The following is a 19,574-nucleotide window of genomic DNA, read 5'->3' as shown; positions in this document are numbered from 1 at the left end:
CAAGGTCACTTTCAAGGTCAGAGGTCAAATATATGTGGCCTAAATCGCTTATTTTATGAATACTTTTGCAATATTGAAGCTAGCAAATTGATATTTGGCATGCATGTGTATCTCATGGAGCTGCACATTTTGAGTGGTGAAAGGTCAAGGTCATCCTTCAAGGTCAAACGTCATATAGGGGGACATTGTGCTTCACAAACACATCTTGTTTTTCCTGCTATTAAGCTGATACTGTAAAAAGAATGGTACTGACTATTCGATTTAAGTATGTGCCACATGGCTACTTACTGATCCTGCACTGTGAGATAAAAGTATGTGCCACATGGCTACTTACTGATCCTGCACTGTGAGATAAAAGTATGTTCCACATGGCTACTTACTGATCCTGCACTGTGAGATAAAAGTATGTGCCACATGGCTACTTACTGATCCTGCACTGTGAGATAAAAGCATGTGCCACATGGCTACTTATCCTGCACTGTGAGATAAAAGTATGTGCCACATGGCTACTTACTGATCCTGCACTGTGAGATAAAAGTATGTGCCACATGGCTACTAACTTATCCTGCACTGTGAGATAAAAGTATGTGCCTCATGGCTACTTACTGATCCTGCACTGTGTGATGAAAGTATGTGCCACATGGCTACTTACTGATCCTGCAATGTGAGATAAAAGTATGTGCCTCATGGCTACTTACTGATCCTGCACTGTGAGATAAAAGTATGTGCCACATGGCTACTTACTGATCCTGCACTATGAGATAAAAGTAGGTTCCACATGGCTACTTACTGATCCTGCACTGTGAGATAAAAGTATTTGCCACATGGCTTCTTACTGATCCTGCACTGTGAGATAAAAGTATGTGCCTCATGGCTACTTACTGATCCTGCACTGTGAGATAAAAGTATGTGCCACATGGCTACTTACTGATCCTGCAATGTGAGATAAAAGTATGTGCCACATAGCTTCTTACTGATCCTGCACTGTGTAATAAAAAGATGTAAATTCATTTTGGGCTTGAGCTAATCCGTTGACGATCGTCCATCATCTGACCCCATGTCATGCTGTTCAGGGTCAGTAAGAAGCTGTTTAACCCTTTACCACTTATATACTTATTTTGACGCATTTGTAGTCCCATGGAAAGTTAAATTTAATTATATACCTTTCTAACTTAATTAAAGTTTTAATGGATTCAATTCCAAGCCTTAGATACTGATAAGCAGCAAACAGCATAAAACCTAAACAGACTGGGATTTACTTGCAGGTTGGTTTTATGCTGGTTGCAAAAGCCATTCCACTTTGCTTCTTATGGGGGGAAAGGGTAAACTAATAATATTAGCCCACAATTGTTCATTACGATCCCTTTCTGACACATATTCTGGTTTCCAGCATGTCAGAGATCTGCTTTATGACTTTTAGTTGCACGAGCTGCACTGAGAGTACGTTTGGCTGCAAGTGGTGCCATGTGCGGGGGCTGTGTGTCAGTGATGCAGCACCAGCATGCCCAGATCAGGTAATTTAGAGAGACTCTCATGCCAAAATCAAAAATATACTTTAAAGCCTCTCTCTAAAAGATTAGAACATATGGGTCCTGGCTTTGTAGGGCTATCTGAATTGTAATTTTGTAGAAATTTCGATTGATAGGGTGTGAAACAAGACATTTTGTCTGTCATATTAACCCTTTCAGCGCTGGAACCGAATTTTAAAGGCCTTTGCAAACAGTTTGGATCCAGATGAGACGCCACAAAACGTGGCGTCTCATCAGGATCCAAACTGTTTGCTATTCTGATTGTATTCTTTGAAAAAAATAGAAGAAAATGCTAATTTTAGAAATTCTGCAGACGACATTTTAGCAGACGACAAATTTCCCAGCATGCAAAGGGTTAAGTAGATCAAACTGATAATCTTATGACCTCCAAAGCAGTAGAAATTTATATAATCTGGCAGGAGTTGCATGATATCATATTGTATCATAGTTGTGTTAATCGCATAGCCACATATTTTAAGTGATCAGCAATGAGCACTCTGGTTAAGCACATATGGCATTCCATCTCACCAGTGAATGTTTGTTATAGACTACAGCCGCAGTTCAGTCCCCTGTCAAGTGTCCACGATTGGAGACCACTTCATATGACACTGACGTGGTTGTACATTCCGGCCAGAATAAGAGCATCAGTGTACGCGTGGCGGACATTCAAGTGTGTAAAGTCTTAATGGAGTAAAAGAAATATTTGTATATTTAAGACTAATAGTCGCACATTTTACTTATATATTGCTGATGTTGGCTCATACTTCCTGGGAAGTTTTAGTAGATGTACTGACAGGCAAAATTATATCTTAATTACTGTAAAACAAAAACAAGCAAACATTTCAATACAAACAAAGATATAAAAAAGATTATTTGCAACACCTTTTTTTATGGAACAATGTCTTAAATTTGTTAAAATTGTGTTCTTCATTTGAAAGTCTCTTTAAAAAGAAATTGAGCCACATTTTATAGTCTCATGTCACACATTCAGCCACGTTAGTCTCATTTCACTTGTTTTTGCCACATTTTAAAACCTCATTTCCCATTCTGTACCACATTTAAAAGTCTCATTTCACAATTTTTGCCTCATCTAAAAGTTGCTTTAAATTTTGTGCCTCATTTGAAAGCCTCATTTCACACTTTTTATGCCCTCGGTAGGGTGGCATATAGCAGTTGAAATGTCCATCCATCCGTCCGAAAACTTTAACATTGCCCATAACTTTTGCAATATTGAAGAAAGCAACTTGATATTTGCCATGCATGTGAATCTCATGGAACTGCACATTTTGAGTGGTGAAAGGTCAAGGTCAAAGGTAAAAAAAAAATCATTTGGCAGGTACAGATCATTTTTACAAGGGATGTAATATTTTTTTAAGGGATATAATCAAACAAAAATATAATAAATCAAAGCGGCGCAGTAGGGGGCATTGTGTTTCTGACAAACACATCTCTTGTTTGAGTCTCATTCCACACTTTGATCCACATTTTCTAGTCTCATTTCACAGTTTGGGCCACATATTCCAGTCTCATTTCACACTTTGAGCCACATTTTCCAATCTCATTTCACACTTTTAGCAACATTTTTCAGTCTCATGTGACATGGTCAGCATTTTAAAGTCTCTTCACACTTTGAGCCATATTTTCCAGTCTCATTTCAAACTTTTAGCAACATTTTTCAGTCTCATTTCACATGGTCGGCATTTTAAAGTCTCTTTTCACACTTTGAGCCACATTCTTGAGTCTCATTATACCCCCATTACTGGTAATGGGGGCTATATAGGAGTCACTTTGTTGGTCTGTCCCAAAAATTTCATCCGATCTTCACCAAACTTGGTCAGATGTTGTATCTAGATGATGTCTAGGTCAAGTTTTAATATGGGTCATGCCGTGTCAAAAACTAGGTCACGGGTTCACTTAGTGCGTTTTAAACAGAAAATTTGTCCGGACCATAACTATGTCATTTATTGTTAGGTTTTAAAATTACTTGGTACATTTGTTCACCATCATGGGGCGATGTGTCGTGTGAAAGAAGTATGTCAATATCTCAAAGGTCAAGGTCACACTTTGAGTTCAAAGGTAAAATGCTTGTCGGGGCAATAACTTTGTCGTTTAGTGTGAAATTTTAAAATCATTTCCACATTTGTTCACCATCATTAGACGGTGTGTAGCGCAAAAGAATTACGTTGATATCTCCAAGGTCAAGGTCACACTTTGAGTTCAAAGGTCAAAAATGGCCAAAAATTAGCTTGTTCAGGCCATAACTATGTTGTTCATAGTGAGATTTTAAAATCATTTGGCACATTTGTTCACCATAATTGGACGGTGTGTCGTGCGAAAGAAGTATCTCAATATCTCAATGGTCAAGGTCATACTTTGAGTTTAAAGGTAAAAAATTACCATAAATGAGCTTGTCCCGGCCATAACTATGTCATTCATTGTGAGATTTTTAAATTATTTGGAACATTTGTTCACCATCATTAGACGGTGTGTCGCGCGAAAGAATTATGTCGATATCTCCAAGGTCAAGGTCACACTTTGAGTTCAAAGGTCAAAATTGGCCATAAATAAGATTGTCCGGGCCATCACTATGTCGTTCATCGTGAGATTTTAAAATCATTTGGCCCATTTGTTCACCATCATTGGAGGGTGTGTCGCTCGAAAGAATTTTGTTGATATCTCCAAGGTCAAGGTCACACTTTAAGTTCAAAGGTCAAAAATGTCCAGGACATAACTATATTGTTCATTGTGAGATTTTTAAATCATTTGGCACATTCTGTTCACCATCATAGGACAGTGTGTCGTGCAAAAGAATTACGTCGATATCTCCTAGGTCAAGGTCACATTTTTAGTTCAAAGGTCAAAAATGGCCATAAATGAGCTTGGCCGTGCCATAACTATGTCGTTCATTGTGAGATTTTAAAGTCATTTTGCACATTTGTTCACCATCATTGGACGATGTGTCGCGCAAAAGAATTACTTCAATATCTCCAAGGTCAAGGTCACACTTTGAGTTCAAAGGTAAAAAATGGCCATAAATGAGCTTGTCCGGGCCTTAACTATGTCGTTCATTGTGAGATTTTAAAATCATTTGTTGACCATCATTGGACGGTGTGTCACACGAAAGAATTATGTCGATATCTCAATGGTCAAGGTCACACTTTGAGTTCAAAGGTCAAAAATGGCCATAAAAAATCTTACCATAACTATGTCATTCATTTTAAAATGACTCTGTACATTTATTTTAATCACAGTCATTGGATGGCGTGTCATGCGAAAGAATTCAAGAGTTTGAAGGTCAAAATGGCCATAAATGATGATTGCATAATAATTCTTAAAAATCGCCATAAATTAGCTTCTCTTGTTTGTGAAGACAAAATACAAAATAGACTGTGTCAATGCAGCATGTGGGGGTATACGTCACATCAGTGACAAAGCTCTTGTTTCAAATTCTTTGCCATATTTTGGTGTGCAATTTTACCAGCTTTCTTGCAGCCTGACCAGATGGTCAATGTCCTCTGCCTGTTCACGTACAGCGGGGAAGTGAAGTACTCCACGGGGAAAATCATGTCCTCCAACCTAGAGTGTGAGGCTCTCCAGTTTGAGTTCTCTGATGTTACGTTGCCCATAGTAACCGCTCAGTTCACTGTGACGAGTGGGAAGCACAGTGTTCCATTGGATAATCCACAGAATATCAAAGGTGTGGTCGCCTTGAGGTGTGATACCTTTTAGTGTTTATAAAAAAGATGCATGTGACTGGGTATAACATCCTTTAATATTAATGACAGCTTATTTGTTGTTTTTTTTTTGGTTTCTTGCTACAATCAAGGGTTATAAGCTTTGTTGTTCCCATTTTTGTTGTAATTATTCTCTTGTCTGTTGGCCTAGATATGATCAGATGAAATTAATTTAATGCAAATTCTGAAGGCTTTTAGGAATAACGACTTTTATAGCAGGTTATTTTCCATTCTACATCAGGATATTACTCTTCTCTATATGATATGATGGCCCTGAAAAAAGGAAATGAAACAACACATACTGTTACCTATCTAAAATGAGGTATTAAAGTGTGTTTTTTCCATTTCTAGTCCGCATCTACAAGTGTGGTACCATGGTCACCAACTGTGGTCAGTGCCTAAGTATGGACCCGGAGTACGAGTGTGGCTGGTGTGTGGGTGCGAGCCCCACATGCTCCCTTCAGACTCACTGCCCTGCCTCTGACTGGCTCGACCGCTCAGCTGTCTGTCCCAACCCTCAGATACTCAGGGTATGTGTGGCTTTAATGCAGGTGTGTAAAGTGTCGTCACAGATTAACATAAGCACAGGCTAATCGGCGACAACACTTTTAACTTTTATAGAATTTCGAGTTTAAATGAGGTCTTTTCTCAACAAAATTCCAGTTCAGGCAGAAAGTGTAGTTTATGATTGGCCTGTGCAGACTATAGGCTAATCTGGGGCCAACATTCTACCGCGTCTATGCATTAAGCCTTATTTTTATACTCCCGTTAAAAAAAACTGGACATATAGTTTCACCTTGGCGGCGGGCGGGCGGCTTCCACTGCAGTGTCTGCTCTTTATTTCAAATAGTTTTAATCCGATCTTCACCAAACTTGGTCAGAAGTTTTATGCCGAGTCAAAAACTAGGTCACAGGGTCACTTAGTGCATTTGAAGCATTTAGCATGGTGTCCGCTCTCTAATTGAAGTAGTTTTTATCCGATCTTCACCAAACTAGGTCAGAAGTTGTATCTGGACAATATCTAGGTCAAGTTCAAATATGGGTCATGGCGGGTCAAACACTAGGTCACGGGGTCACTTAGTGCATTTCAAGCATTTAGCATGGTGTCGGCTCTGTAATAGAAGTAGTTTTTATCCGATAATCACCATACTTGGTCAGAAGTTGTATCTAGACAATATCTAGGTCAAGTTCGAATATGGGTCATGCAGGGTCAAAAACTAGGTCACAGGGTCACTTAGTGCATTTCAAGCATTAAGCATGATGTTCGCTCTCTAATTGAAGTAGTTTTCATCAGATCTTAACTAAATTTGGTCAGAAGTTGTGTCTAGACAATATCAAGGTCAAGTTCAAATATGGGTCATGCCGGGTCAAAAACTAGATCACAAGGTCACTTAGTGCATTTCAAGCATTTAGCATGGTGTCCGCTCTCTAATTGAAGTAGTTTTCATCTGATCTTCACCAAATTTGGTCAGAAGTTGTGTCTGGATGATATGTAGGTCAAGTTCAAATATGGGTCATGGTAAAGTTATCAAGTTGTCCAAAACCTACAAATGGGCGTATCTTGTGACAGTTTGGCACTCTTGTTCTAGTATGAGTGACATTTGGAAATGCTAATTAAACCCCACTCCAATCAAGAATTACAGTCCTGAAATCATTTGGGCTGTCTGTCTTCCTGGGAGTTTATGAGGTTAAATTTTTTATTTATTAGCGAGGCTGTTTTCGGAGAAAACCCGAGCTATTGTCATAGCCAGCTTGTCCGCCGTAGGAGTCGTGCTAAAACCTTAACATTGGCTCTAAAATCAAAGTGCTTCCACCTACAACTTTGAAACTTCATATGTAGATGCACCTTGATGAGTTCTACACGCCAAACTCATTTTTGGGTCACTAGGTCAAAGGTCAAGGTCACTGTGACCTCAAATATCAAACTTTAACATAGGCTCTAAAATCAAAGTGCTTCCACATACAACTTTGAAACTTCATATGTAGTTGCACATTGATGAGTTCTACATGCCACACCCATTTTGGTTCACTAGGTCAAAGGTCAAGGTCACTGTGACCTCTAAAAAAAATAATAATCTGACAAGCTTTCACAGCCCAGCGTGGCACCCGTTATGCGGTGCTCTTGTTTTTAAATAAGCAGTCTACATAGCTTATCAGGGAGGACAATTTCTGCCTAGACTGGATTTTTGTTTAAAAGAGACTTCTTTTGAATTAACAATTCCATAAAATTATCTTCCCAAATTAGACTGCATAGCCTGATCTGGGACAATTCTCTACACACATGCATTAAGACATGTTTTTCCTGGTTTTTTATGAGCCTAGGGTAAGTAACAAGTTTGAACACCAAAAAAACTCTTAATTAAGTATTGTATTTTTGTTGCATCAATTCTGTAAGTCTGTCCTCACACACAAACTTGTCTGAAAATGTTCTGTATGCACTTGCAAACATTCAACAATAAAACGAGATGCAATGCTCTTTATGATATCAAGATGTCCATGTGTGATTTTTATGTCCCCCACCACTATAGTGGGGGACATATTGTTTTTGCCCTGTCTGTTGGTTTGTTGCTTTGTTTGTTTGCGCCAACTTTAACATTTGCAATGACTTTTGCAATATTGAAGGTAGCAACTTGATATTTGGCATGCATGTGTATCTCATGGAGCTGCACATTTTGAGTGGTGAAAGGTCAAGGTCATCCTTCAAGGTAAAAGGTCAAATATATAGCTTCAAAGCGGCGCAAAAGGGGACATAGTGTTTCTGACAAAACACATATCTTGTTATCATCTTTCATTAAATGTGAATAACATTATGAAATTTATTTCTGTATAGTTTGTTTTCTTTAGTCATTACTTATTCTATCCTCCAATATACATTGAGCAAACATGTTTCAGTTTAACCCCTTGAGTGCCCCAATCAATGGTCGCAGCAACGTCACAGTGACAGGTTTGAACCTGGGCAGGTCCTACACGGACCTCCGGGTCACTGTGGCAGGGGTCAGGTGCTCCGTCCAGTCATCTGAATATGAGGTCTCACAGAGGTACTAGTTTAAACCTTAACCACGCAGTAATTTGTTTTGATACATAAGTACAGTCAAAACTGACCTAACGGCCACACAGGTCGATACATCTGTAGTCGAGAAGACGCTGGACGACCTGTAAATAAATCTCAAATAAACAAAACCTAACGGCCACCTGAATTTACCAGTCACCTGCAGACGGTAAGTCTGGAATCCCCCCGATGAAAAAAACTCTTTATTACACTTGAATTTAACATAACGGCCACTATATTCCACTCTGAAATTCATGTTTGACCTGAAATCAACGGTCACGTGTAAGTCGTCTCTAGTCGCCAAAATTAAAAACACAGCACATCATTTGTCTGTCTTTTTTGCGGTTAAAGCGTCTGAAAGCGGTAATTGTCTTTGATATTTTTAAAGCGGCCTGCTGCGAGTAAACAAATAATAAGGTGTTGAGAAGGTTTGTTTTCCGGGGATAGTTGTGGGGGTATCTTCAAAAGAAAATATGTCAGAGTTTGTGACATGTTTAAAGTAATTATCGCTCATTAAATGACCGCTAATTAGTACATGGTACTTTCAATGGTACAATTACACCGTTCTATCGGTTTATGACAGCGAATCCTCTTTTTAGACATGTACGGACTCGACGTCAACGGCACGTGACAAACTTTATTTACTGAATGAACGAGATGCATGAGTAACAATTATACCAGCGTTGATAACGTCATTGCTTTAGTTTAACAAGATGAAATTAAATCAATCTATAAGATATTATTCTGTATTATTCAATGTACACACGTAAGTTATTTCTGTTATTATGCTTAGTTAACGGCATTGAGCCTTTGTTTTACACTGTATGCAAACGAGTGGGTGGGGTCACGACGTAGCAATACTACCAATTGACAAACCGTCTTAAAATTGTGATCCGAATTTAACGGTCACCTGTGGACAACGGTCACTTTGGTCGTTTCCCTTGACTGATCGCTGTTCTTAGGTTTGACTGTAGTTGCATATTTAATCAAAGACCTTTCTTACTTGATTCAAGTTTAAAAAGCTTGGTTTCCATCCTATATTTATGTCCATGACCGGTGCAGTAAAAGGAATATCATGCAATATCACCTTTACCTTGACCTTGAAATGATTCAATTTGGCCATTTTTTTATGAACCCTTTACCACTTAGATACATATTTTTACGCATGTGTAGTCCCTCAAAAAGTTTAATTTAATTTCTAGATTCAAGTGTTAGAGGCTTCAATTCCAACCCTTAGATACTGATAATAAGTTTTGTGTGGCAGCACTTGAATCAACAGTTTTGCAAATAAAGCAACATGCAGAGCTCCAGATAAGGGCCGCACAGCCGTAAATAAGCCATTTTCATGACGATTTATGCATTTATTTTTATAAACTGGACGTACAATTACGACATTAATATCCATTTTACACATTAACGAAAAAAATCTGGCCGTACCGATACGTCTGCGTCAGCGCGGCGTGATTTGTTGGTCTCTAACCTAACGGTGCTTTTCGTTAATTTAAATTACCGAAAAGTTGTAGACTGGGTTCATATATATTATTGTCAATTCTGTCGCATGATTTCCTGTAACTTGTAAATCCGTCAAAAACAATATGTCTGCGCACAATTTAATGCCGGCTTAACCGAAAGCGGCTCAAAACAACACTTTGTTGTCATATAATGACTACATACGGTGTCTTCCAACCATCCAGACATTAAATCTGTAAACCCAGAAAAAGACATTGTCGCCCCGATATTAAACGATTTGATTGCATCGGTGGCGTAAAACTTAGAAAACACGATGGGAAACGGATGAGACAGTGAAATAAGTGTTCATTTACTTAGTTTACTAGTTAGCTTGTGTTTTCTTGTCAAGAAAAATGAAGAAATAGTATTAGTCATGAGTTTTAATGTGTAGTTGTATTAGCATCATAATTCAGAATGGAAAACCTAATACAGTAACTGTTTAAGAAGCTACAGATATTTAATATAATTGCTGCAAATATTTCTGTAAAGTCATCACAACACAATGTATTTAGCAATTCTATGGAAACCTTAAGAATTTGTGTGGAAATGGGTTTAAACTATTGTATATGTCTATATATTTGACATACATATGCCCTCGTATATATAAATCCTGTTGTAACTTGATTGCTATTTTCTCGTTGTACCCAAATCATTATGCAAAAAAATTGACTTCAAGTACTATTTTGACTGGCTACATATTCTCTGTATAGAATTCTATATTTCTATGAGCATGAATTACATTTCATTAGCCCAAAACAACTGATTTGTTGTTTTATTGCTTGAGTGAGGTTTTTGTCTCCTTTCCAACAGGTTTGTGTGTCAGCTGAACAGTCCAGCAAGGGTCAAAGAGGCTCCTATAACCGTCACTGTGGCGAGCCAGTACACTGTCAACTCTACAAACATGTTCATGTTTGTTGTAAGTCAAGTCTCTATTTCATACAAATGAATTGTATAAAACTGACATGAAGCATAATACGTGGCACGCTCTGGGAATACTGGGCTTAATGGATTGTGTAGTGTTGTCCCAGATAAGCCTGTGTTGTCCTCAAAGGCTTAAAACTTGGCTTAATGGATTGTGTAGTGTTGTCCCAGATAAGCCTGTGTTGTCCTCAAAGGCTTAAAACTGGGCTTAATGGATTGTGTAGTGTTGTCCCAGATAAGCCTGTGTAGTCCTCAAAGGCTTAAAACTGGGCTTAATGGATTGTGTAGTGTTGTCCCAGATAAGCCTGTGTAGTCCTCGAAGGCTTATCAGGGATGACACTTTCTGCTTGTAGTTTTCGTATCATGATAGTCTCTCTGTAGTGAAAATCAAGTTTTGGCAGAAAGTGTTGTTCCAGATTAGCCTGTGCAGTGTGCACAGGCATTAAGTCCAGTTTTCCCCAAGGGTTATTCTTAGTGTACTTTGAAAGGCATAAAGTGCTGTGACATAACAAAAAATGAATTGATGTATATGTGCAAAACTCACATATCTGATGTACGCTAAGCAGATCTAATAGTTTCACAATCAACCATTATATGATGTGCATAAAATTTTATCTCTGACCATGATATCCATTGTTCACATTTATACAAAGCACAGTACCATAATTATTCTAAGTTTTTGAACACTTACAAAGTTTTTAAAAAAATTGTGTCAGAAAATTTAGATACAAAAAATATTAAAAAATTACAGGTGTCCAAAAATTTTGAGAAATAAAAGCAATTAATCCATGTACAATTATTTTATTTTGATATACTTTTATTTTTCTGCTGTAAAAAAATTAAATACAACTACACAGTTATGCTATCTCTTGCCCGAAATGATATAGAACACAAAGGTAAAAACATTAAACATTCTGCTTTCTTAAAAAAACTATTGCAAATGCTTTTGGGTGAATCCATTGTATTCTACAGGTATACATGGTTATTTACCCAACTTCGCGAATGTAATGATCGATTGCCCTCAGGCATGTATCTTACAGATTTTATGACCTTAATTGGACTGTCAAAATCCATGACCGAAATGTCACAAGATAAGCGGAAACAAGGCCAAAGTCTGTAGAATAGCGCCGTAAAATTACCGTCTGAAAAAAAAAGACATTAATTATGGAGGAAGACCTGTATGTCAGAAAATTAAGAGTAACGAAAAAATATTTATTTTTGCTAAAAAAGAGGGTGTCAGAAAACTTAGAGTAATTACAGTATATTCAGTTGAAGTGAGTCTATTGCTCTGATGTGTATAAAAGGAATCATTGCATGATCAAATGGTTGACCTTGAACTCAAGTTCCTTGTACCTTCCTTATTCTAATGCATGTTTACTTTATACCTTATACTTCCAAACATTCGTTATTTGTCAACAATTTTGAAAGAAAAAGGTGGCTTGTAGTTTTTTAAAGATGTATTTTTACTGTGCACAGGAGACTCTATTCTTTATTATTATAGGACCCTAGTGTGACAGGTGTGAACCCCTCAAAGGGCCCTGTCTCAGGGGGCACAACTCTACAACTGAGCGGGGAGCACATGAACACTGGAACCATGACAACAGTGGACATTGGGGGGAGCCCCTGTCATGTGATCAGGTACAGGTGAATATTGCATATGATCATTGCTCTGTGAAAAGGGGTCTTAAATCATTTGCCTAAAGTGTTGTACCAGATTAGCCTGTGCAGTCCACACAGGCTAATTAGGGACAATACTTTTCACCTAAACTGGATTTACATAATTGTTCAGAAATAAGACAGCTTGAACTCTTTAGACTTGCTGACTGTTCATGCATGTAGAAAGTCTTTTTCAATAACTTTACTTTTGGATTCCATATTGGAATTATGTTCATTATGTGCAAAGGTATTAAATACCAGTACCAGCTATCAGTAAACATGTTCGAATATATAAATATGGAAAATATATCAATCATTTTTAGCTCATCTATTTAAAAAAAAAATAATTATGAGCTATTGTCATCACCTTGGCGTCAGCGTCCGGTTAAGTTTTGCATTTAGGTCCACTTTTCTCATAAAGTATCAATGCTATTGCATTCAAACTTGGTACACTTACTTACTATCATGAGAGGACTGGGCAGGCAAAGTTAGATAACTCTGGCGTGCATTTTGACAGAATTATGTGCCCTTTTTATACTTAGAAAATTGAAAATTTTGGTTAAGTTTTGTGTTTAGGTCCACTTTATTCCTAAAGTATCAGAGCTATTGCTTCCATACTTGAAACACTTACTCACTATCATAAGGGGACTGTGCAGGCAAAGTTATGTAACTCTGACTGGCATTTTGACAGAAATATGGGCCCTTTAAACTTTAAAATTTAAAATTTGGTTAAGTTTTGTGTTTTGGTACACTTTACCCCTAAAGTATCATAGAAATTGCTTTCATACTTGGAACACTCGCAAACTATCATAAGGGGACAGTAAAGGACAAGTTGCATAACTCCGGTTGTCATTTTTACGGAATTATGGCCCTTTTTAGACTTTTGAATATATTTTAAAATTTTGTGTTTAGATCCACTTTACTTCTAAAGTATCAAGGCTATTACTTTCAAACTTCAAATACTTTCATGCTTTCATGCTATCATGAGGGAACTGTACCTGGCAAGTTAAATTTTACCTTGACCTTTGAATGACCTTAACTCTCAAGGTCAAATTATTAAATTTTGCTAAAATTGCCATCACTTCTTTATTTATGATAAGATTCCCCCCCCCCCCCCTCATTTTTTTTTTAAGATCATCTAATAAATGACCTTGTTTTTTGCTTTTTTGGAAGATAATGTAATAAATGACCACACCCCCACACTTTACACCCCTGTCCCCTCCACCCCTCCCTCCTTTGTGATTGAAATTGAGATAGGTCCCTTCACCTTTAAAAAAAAAATAGATGAGTGGTCTGCACCCGCAAGGCGGTGCTCTTGTTTTTCCTTGATATGGACCATGTCTTTAGCTATCTGTAACCACATTATGGCTTCTATTCATTGACCAAATAGGCCTGGTAAGTAATGATTTCAGTGTGGGTTTAATTTATGCTATATACTTCTGTCTGAGGATAAATTGATAATAATGTGCCCAAGATACTCAATCTGCATCTTTATACTTTATACTCTTTCAAAACTTATATATTATGTAAATTTACCTCAAATTCCTTATAAATCAGAGAGGACTTAACTTATGTTCAACATCTGAAGAGAAAAGCATAAATGTCTGGTTGTCATAGCATAATTGACTATTAAGAACATTTTTAGCGCCAATGTGAGTACCCTGGAGTGTGTGACCTCTCAGCAGATCGCCAATGACAACAGCCTTGACATTGAGGTCAACTTTGGAGGTCATAGGAAATTGGCACCAGAAAAATTTACATATGTCAGCGACCCAAATATATTTGCCATTGAACCAAAGGAAACAATTCTCAGGTATTTTACAAATTCTTGTTTATAACTCTGGAATATATATCCTTGAGTGTGGGTAGGTTTATTTTCCTTACTTACAGAATGTATGTTGTGTAATTTCAACAATATGTACCTACACATGTAATGCATACATTTTTTCAAAATTGTGGTGAAAAGGGATAAAGCAATACATACATTTTTCAAGTTGATCAAAGGTTTCTAGCAACAAAGTTTATTTCTTATATATTTCTGACTCAAGCTGATAATTTTATTTGGTTATATATATATATATAATGTTAAAAATATAAATATTGTAATTACGACAATTTATGTGATGTAAGTAACCTAGATTTGTAAAACATTTGCATGAATACTCAGCACAGACGGATGATTCTGGATAGCAACTGAGCCTCACTTTGGGAAAACTGGGCTTAATGCAAGTGTGTTACGCGTAATCTCTAATTAGACTGTGCACAGGCACATCTTGGACAACACTTTACCTACTTGCATTCAGCCACACTTTACCTACTTGCATTCAGCCACACTTTACCTACTTGCATTCAGCCACACTTTACCTACTTGCATTCAGCACAGGCACATCTTGGACAACACTTTACCTACTTGCATTCAGCACAGGCACATCTTGGACAACACTTTACCTACTTGCATTCAGCCCCATTTCCAAGTAAAAGGCTACCGGTAAACTGTTCTTGTTAATTTCAGTGGAGGAACATCGGTGACTGCCATGGGCCAAAACCTGATCTATATACAGAATCCAGAGTTCTTTGTTGAGCATAACAACAGGAAATACAAAACGGTAAAATTAGATATAAAGTAATGCTTATATTATGCTCATAACAAAAATCAAAAGTAAAGGTTATAAAATATTAATTTTGAAGGACAACAATTTCATATTAAACTTTGATTAGGTGTGAAAACTCTGGAGATTAAACCTAGCGAACTGAAACTGCTTTAAAACACTGTACAGTATAGTAAAGTTCTAATTTCAGCAGCAAAAGTTGTTATCATTTCAAGATGGAATCATAATTTAGTTTGTTTTATTGTTAATAATAATCAACCAAGAAATGAGCTGTTTTCTTGAAAACCTACTATATGCATGTACGTTTAAGTGATTTTTATGCCACCGGATCGAAAGATCGGGGGTACCGTAATTACTCTATGTTTTCGGACACTTAAAAATAATTAAGAGTCGAAAATGGAAGTGTCCGAAAATAGCGTCAATTGTATCAACGACTTCCGGTAATAGCATGCGCTTGTAAAATGCCATGCCGTATAGTATAAATTACAGTTATACATGTTTGCACTGCATTTTAAATAATTGTAAATGCTTAATTTATTTGACAGAAAGTTACTTCAAGGTTGTACTTTGACCAACTAGTTCAAAAATGAGCATGTGATGTACCGATACACGCTTGTATAAACCTGTAATTAACGCAATAAAAAAGCAAACTATGAATTCTTTGTTTGTTCATTTCCGATAGTTGTTGTGTAACACCTTCCATTGTTCGTAAAACTTGTAATAGGGTGCATCACAATTTGAAACATTTAGTATTTGTCACAGTTATTTTACTGAGAAGGGGTAGTACCATTGCAGTAGATAATTGAACTGTTAATTGACACTACCCCTGGGGTAATTGTCATAACGCTTATGCTATCGGACGAAACCATTGTTTAATACCGGTTTACAAGGTTATTTACCCAATAACGCAAATGTAATGGTCCATTGCCCTCAGGCATGCACCCGCAATGTTTTATGATGTTAATCTGGTTGTAAAACCCCATGATCGAAGTTTCATTAGATATAAAACAGGTTCGAAATTTGGTAAAATAGCACTGTAAAATATACTGTCCAAAAACTTAGAGACATTAATAACAGACGAAAACTCGTGTGTCCCAAAAATAAAGAGTCACGAAAAATAAATATTTTTGCTAAAAAATGGGGTGTCCGAAAACTTAGAGTGTCGGAAATCATAGAGTAATTACAGTATATTGTTTTTGGCCTGTCTGTCATTGTATGTGTGTGTGTGTCCCAAAACTTTAACCTTCTTCATAACTTTTGCAATATTGAACGTAGCAACTTGATATTTGGCATGCATGTGTATCTCATGGAGCTGCACATTTTGAGCGGTGAAAAGTCAAGGTCAATGGTCATCCTTCAAGGTCAAAGGTCAAAAAAAAAAAAAGCGGCGCATAAGGGGGCATTGTGTTTCTATAAAAACGCATCTCTTGTTCTCAAAGTTGCCCTTGCAGTCTGCACAGGCTATTCAGGGACCCTTACTGCCTAGAATGGATTTTCCAGATTTTCTTTAAAGATGAAATTCCATAAAAGTGTTGTCCGTGATAAGCCTGTGCAGTCTTCTGCTTTATTCACGAGCATTAATATAAAGAAGTGAAACTCCAGCTGCTCCAGTAGTATTGCATTTCTATGATCAATATGTTTGTGGTCCTTTATATATGGCAAGTGACCAATTGCCAAAACAGTACTTCACAATACAAAGCCATTTTCCCATAGCATGGCCTTAATTAAAAACACTGATAAATACTAATGCTTGGTCACTCCCCCTATGCATCTCAGAACTCCATATCATTGTTAATTAATTCATTAGCAATAAAAAAAACAAGAGTGTGGTTCTTAACTCCCCCCTGTACCTTGTTTCTGCCAGGCCTGCCATCAGCAGCCTCTGACTGGTTGGTTGATCTGCAAGACCCCTAGAGTGGTGTTTGCCGGAGAACTGATCACTGAAACCAGTCCTCGCGAGGTGCCGTATGGTTTCAACCTCGACGGTGTCACCACCTACCGGAACATATCTGCTAACCCTGATTTTGGCCCACTGCTCTACTATCCGAATCCTGAAATCGAGGTCTTTGGTCAGCCTGGCACTGCAAACGGGAAAAAGTTTGAAAAGGAGCACAAGCTTGTTATTAAGGTACTGCCAGTGAGGGTGGGATTATAATCTTTAGCATTGGTTATATAGGAAACTGTTATTGTTATTAAGGTACTGCAAGTGAGGGTGGGATTATAATCTTTAGCATTGGTTATATAGGAAACTGTTATTGTTATTAAGGTACTGCAAGTGAGGGTGGGATTATAATCTTTAGCATTGGTTATATAGGAAACTGGCTATATTGTGTTGTAAAATTGTATTTTTTGTTTGTAATTGAAAACAATGTTGCACAGGGTATTTTAATTTCTCTATGTATTGAAAGGTATGAAGCATTAAACTTTCTACTTACTTTCGTCCTGAAGTTTGCTTATTCAACTTTTCAACTACGAGGCGGATCTAAAACTTTTATAACTTAACTTAACTTAACTTAAATGTTATGATGATCATCAAAAAAAGGAATTTTGACGGTGACCAGGGGAATTTTTTCCATTTTTTTTCACTTAAAAATATGTTGTGGACTTATCTATGTCAAAACATGTAATGTGGTAGCTTTTGTGTCTGTGACACATTTATACTTTATTTTGTCTTTAAAAGTCATAAAACTAGAGCCTCACCATTTTTAAACATATTTCAATATTTTCCAGGGTAATTTCCGTCGACTGAGTCCATTCATGCAAGATGTCAACATAACAGTAGGAGGCAGCGAGTGCAGGAAACCTGTGGCAACTGACGATGCTCTGTCATGTGACCCTCCCGCCCAGCCTCAAGTTGTTGATAGCCATGGAAACGCACTTGTTGTGGTGAGGACCATTTGACGCTCACCATGGGAAAATGGTTCTTTGTACCATGAGCAGTAAGAGAAGCCCCAGACCAGCCTGTGCATGAATGCAGTCTGGTCAGAAGCTCTGAGGGTAGCTCCAGACCAGCCTGTGCATGAATGCAGTCTGGTCAGAAGCTCTGGGGGTAGCTCTAGACCAGCCTGTGCATGAATGCAGTCTGGTCAGAAGCTCTGGGGGTAGCTCTTGACCAGACTGTGCATGAATGCAGTCTGGTCAGAAGCTCTGAGGGTAGCTCCAGACCAGCCTGTGCATGAATGCAGTCTGGTCAGAAGCTCTGGGGGTAGCTCTTGACCAGCCTGTGCATGAATGCAGTCTGGTCAGAAGCTCTTAGGGTAGCTCCAGACCAGCCTGTGCATGAATGCAGTCTGGTCAAAAGCTCTTAGGGTAGCTCTTGGCCAGCCTGCGCATGAATGCCTGTCTGGAGCCAACCTCGCAGCATATGGCTTAAGACACATTTTTGTATGACACTGTTCATTTGTTTTTGGGGTTTATAATAGGAAATTTAAAAAGTCACACAAATAATAGTACGAAATATTATTTCTAAATTGTTTTGAAGTAAACTTCTTATAAGAGGCTTAATGGTTATTGAATGGTGGGAAATGTATTATTTTACAAATCTGTATATAATGTTTTTTATTTGTGAATATTATATAATTAACAATATACCAACAAGAAAGCAAACATTTTAGTTGGTGATTGGACACATGAGGCAAGAAGTCGGTCTCATGAAGTACTTCAACCATGACGACGCTGAGAAACCAATCGCCATTGGTATAATCCTGGGCGTGGTGATCCCTATCATAGCGATCATCATACTCCTGGCAGTCTGCGTGATCCGGCGGCACAGGAAACATCGGCCGAGCGCAGGCTACATCCCTGACGTGTGGAAGGAGGAGACGCAGAAGGAAGAGGGAGAGGTGGAACTCAACCATGTGGCCGTCAAGGCCGATATGAACGGATCCATACCTGATGATAGAGGTGAGTAGTCAGATATTAAGTATTGTATACGAGAAACCCTCTTGAAAAGTTCGGGGATAAATGTGTGGGTCTGTAAGTTTATTCCCAGATGACAGTGTCCAGTTTTCACTGGCTAATCAAGGTTGACACTTTCCACTCTCTGTAACATTTGATTTCAATAAAGTATTTTCTAAACGAAAATCCAGTCTATGCGAAAATTGTTTTCTCTATAAATTAGCCAGTGCACATTACTTTAGCTCGTTTTTTTCCTGTGCCCTGCTCATACACATGATAAGTACTAGGTCCGGAATTCAGCTATTATTGTACTTAAAATTGGCAATATTAGACAAATTTTATATTTGCAATACATTATTTCCTGTTTAAATGATTCTAAATAATACCTACCTTATCTAACTTTTAGATCTTTAGCAAGTTTAGATATTCAAATACCTATCAATTAAATTGCCACAGATGTAACAAAGTTTATGAATTTAAGCAATTACATTTGTAAGTGTTGGCCTTCATGGCTCTAAAAATAATTCTGTCATGCATTGAATATTTCTGCACAATGTAAAACTGTCTTTGTATAAGGAAGATAAAAACAATGGTTTGTTTACATGGTAAAAATCAACTTTAAATAACAAAATGGTCAACATCTGATAAATATTTAATTTTAATGTAACAT

The 19,574-nt window shown here is 37.6% G+C and overlaps 1 protein-coding gene across 3 annotated transcripts in view; it reads left to right on the top strand.

Moving 5' to 3' along the window:
• Positions 1 to 19,574, top strand: part of LOC127880898 (plexin-A4-like) — a 137,154-nt gene that overhangs the window by 106,039 nt on the left and 11,541 nt on the right. For 2 of the 3 annotated variants that reach the window (XM_052428380.1, XM_052428381.1), the window contains 12 exons: positions 1,421 to 1,514; positions 2,077 to 2,199; positions 5,022 to 5,226; positions 5,615 to 5,793; positions 8,156 to 8,301; positions 10,632 to 10,737; positions 12,244 to 12,386; positions 14,044 to 14,211; positions 14,911 to 15,004; positions 16,872 to 17,135; positions 17,738 to 17,893; positions 18,622 to 18,910. In XM_052428380.1, the coding sequence (XP_052284340.1) occupies positions 1,421 to 1,514; positions 2,077 to 2,199; positions 5,022 to 5,226; positions 5,615 to 5,793; positions 8,156 to 8,301; positions 10,632 to 10,737; positions 12,244 to 12,386; positions 14,044 to 14,211; positions 14,911 to 15,004; positions 16,872 to 17,135; positions 17,738 to 17,893; positions 18,622 to 18,910 (1,967 nt within the window). The remainder of the gene's footprint in view (positions 1 to 1,420; positions 1,515 to 2,076; positions 2,200 to 5,021; positions 5,227 to 5,614; positions 5,794 to 8,155; positions 8,302 to 10,631; positions 10,738 to 12,243; positions 12,387 to 14,043; positions 14,212 to 14,910; positions 15,005 to 16,871; positions 17,136 to 17,737; positions 17,894 to 18,621; positions 18,911 to 19,574) is intronic. The other variant, XM_052428382.1, reaches the window with a different exon arrangement.

Source organism: Dreissena polymorpha, chromosome 5 (assembly GCF_020536995.1).
Source record: "Dreissena polymorpha isolate Duluth1 chromosome 5, UMN_Dpol_1.0, whole genome shotgun sequence".
In the NCBI taxonomy this organism is placed as follows: Eukaryota; Metazoa; Mollusca; class Bivalvia; order Myida; family Dreissenidae; genus Dreissena; species Dreissena polymorpha.
Note: the sequence above shows the minus strand (reverse complement) of the source record. Positions and strands in the feature narration are given on the sequence as shown.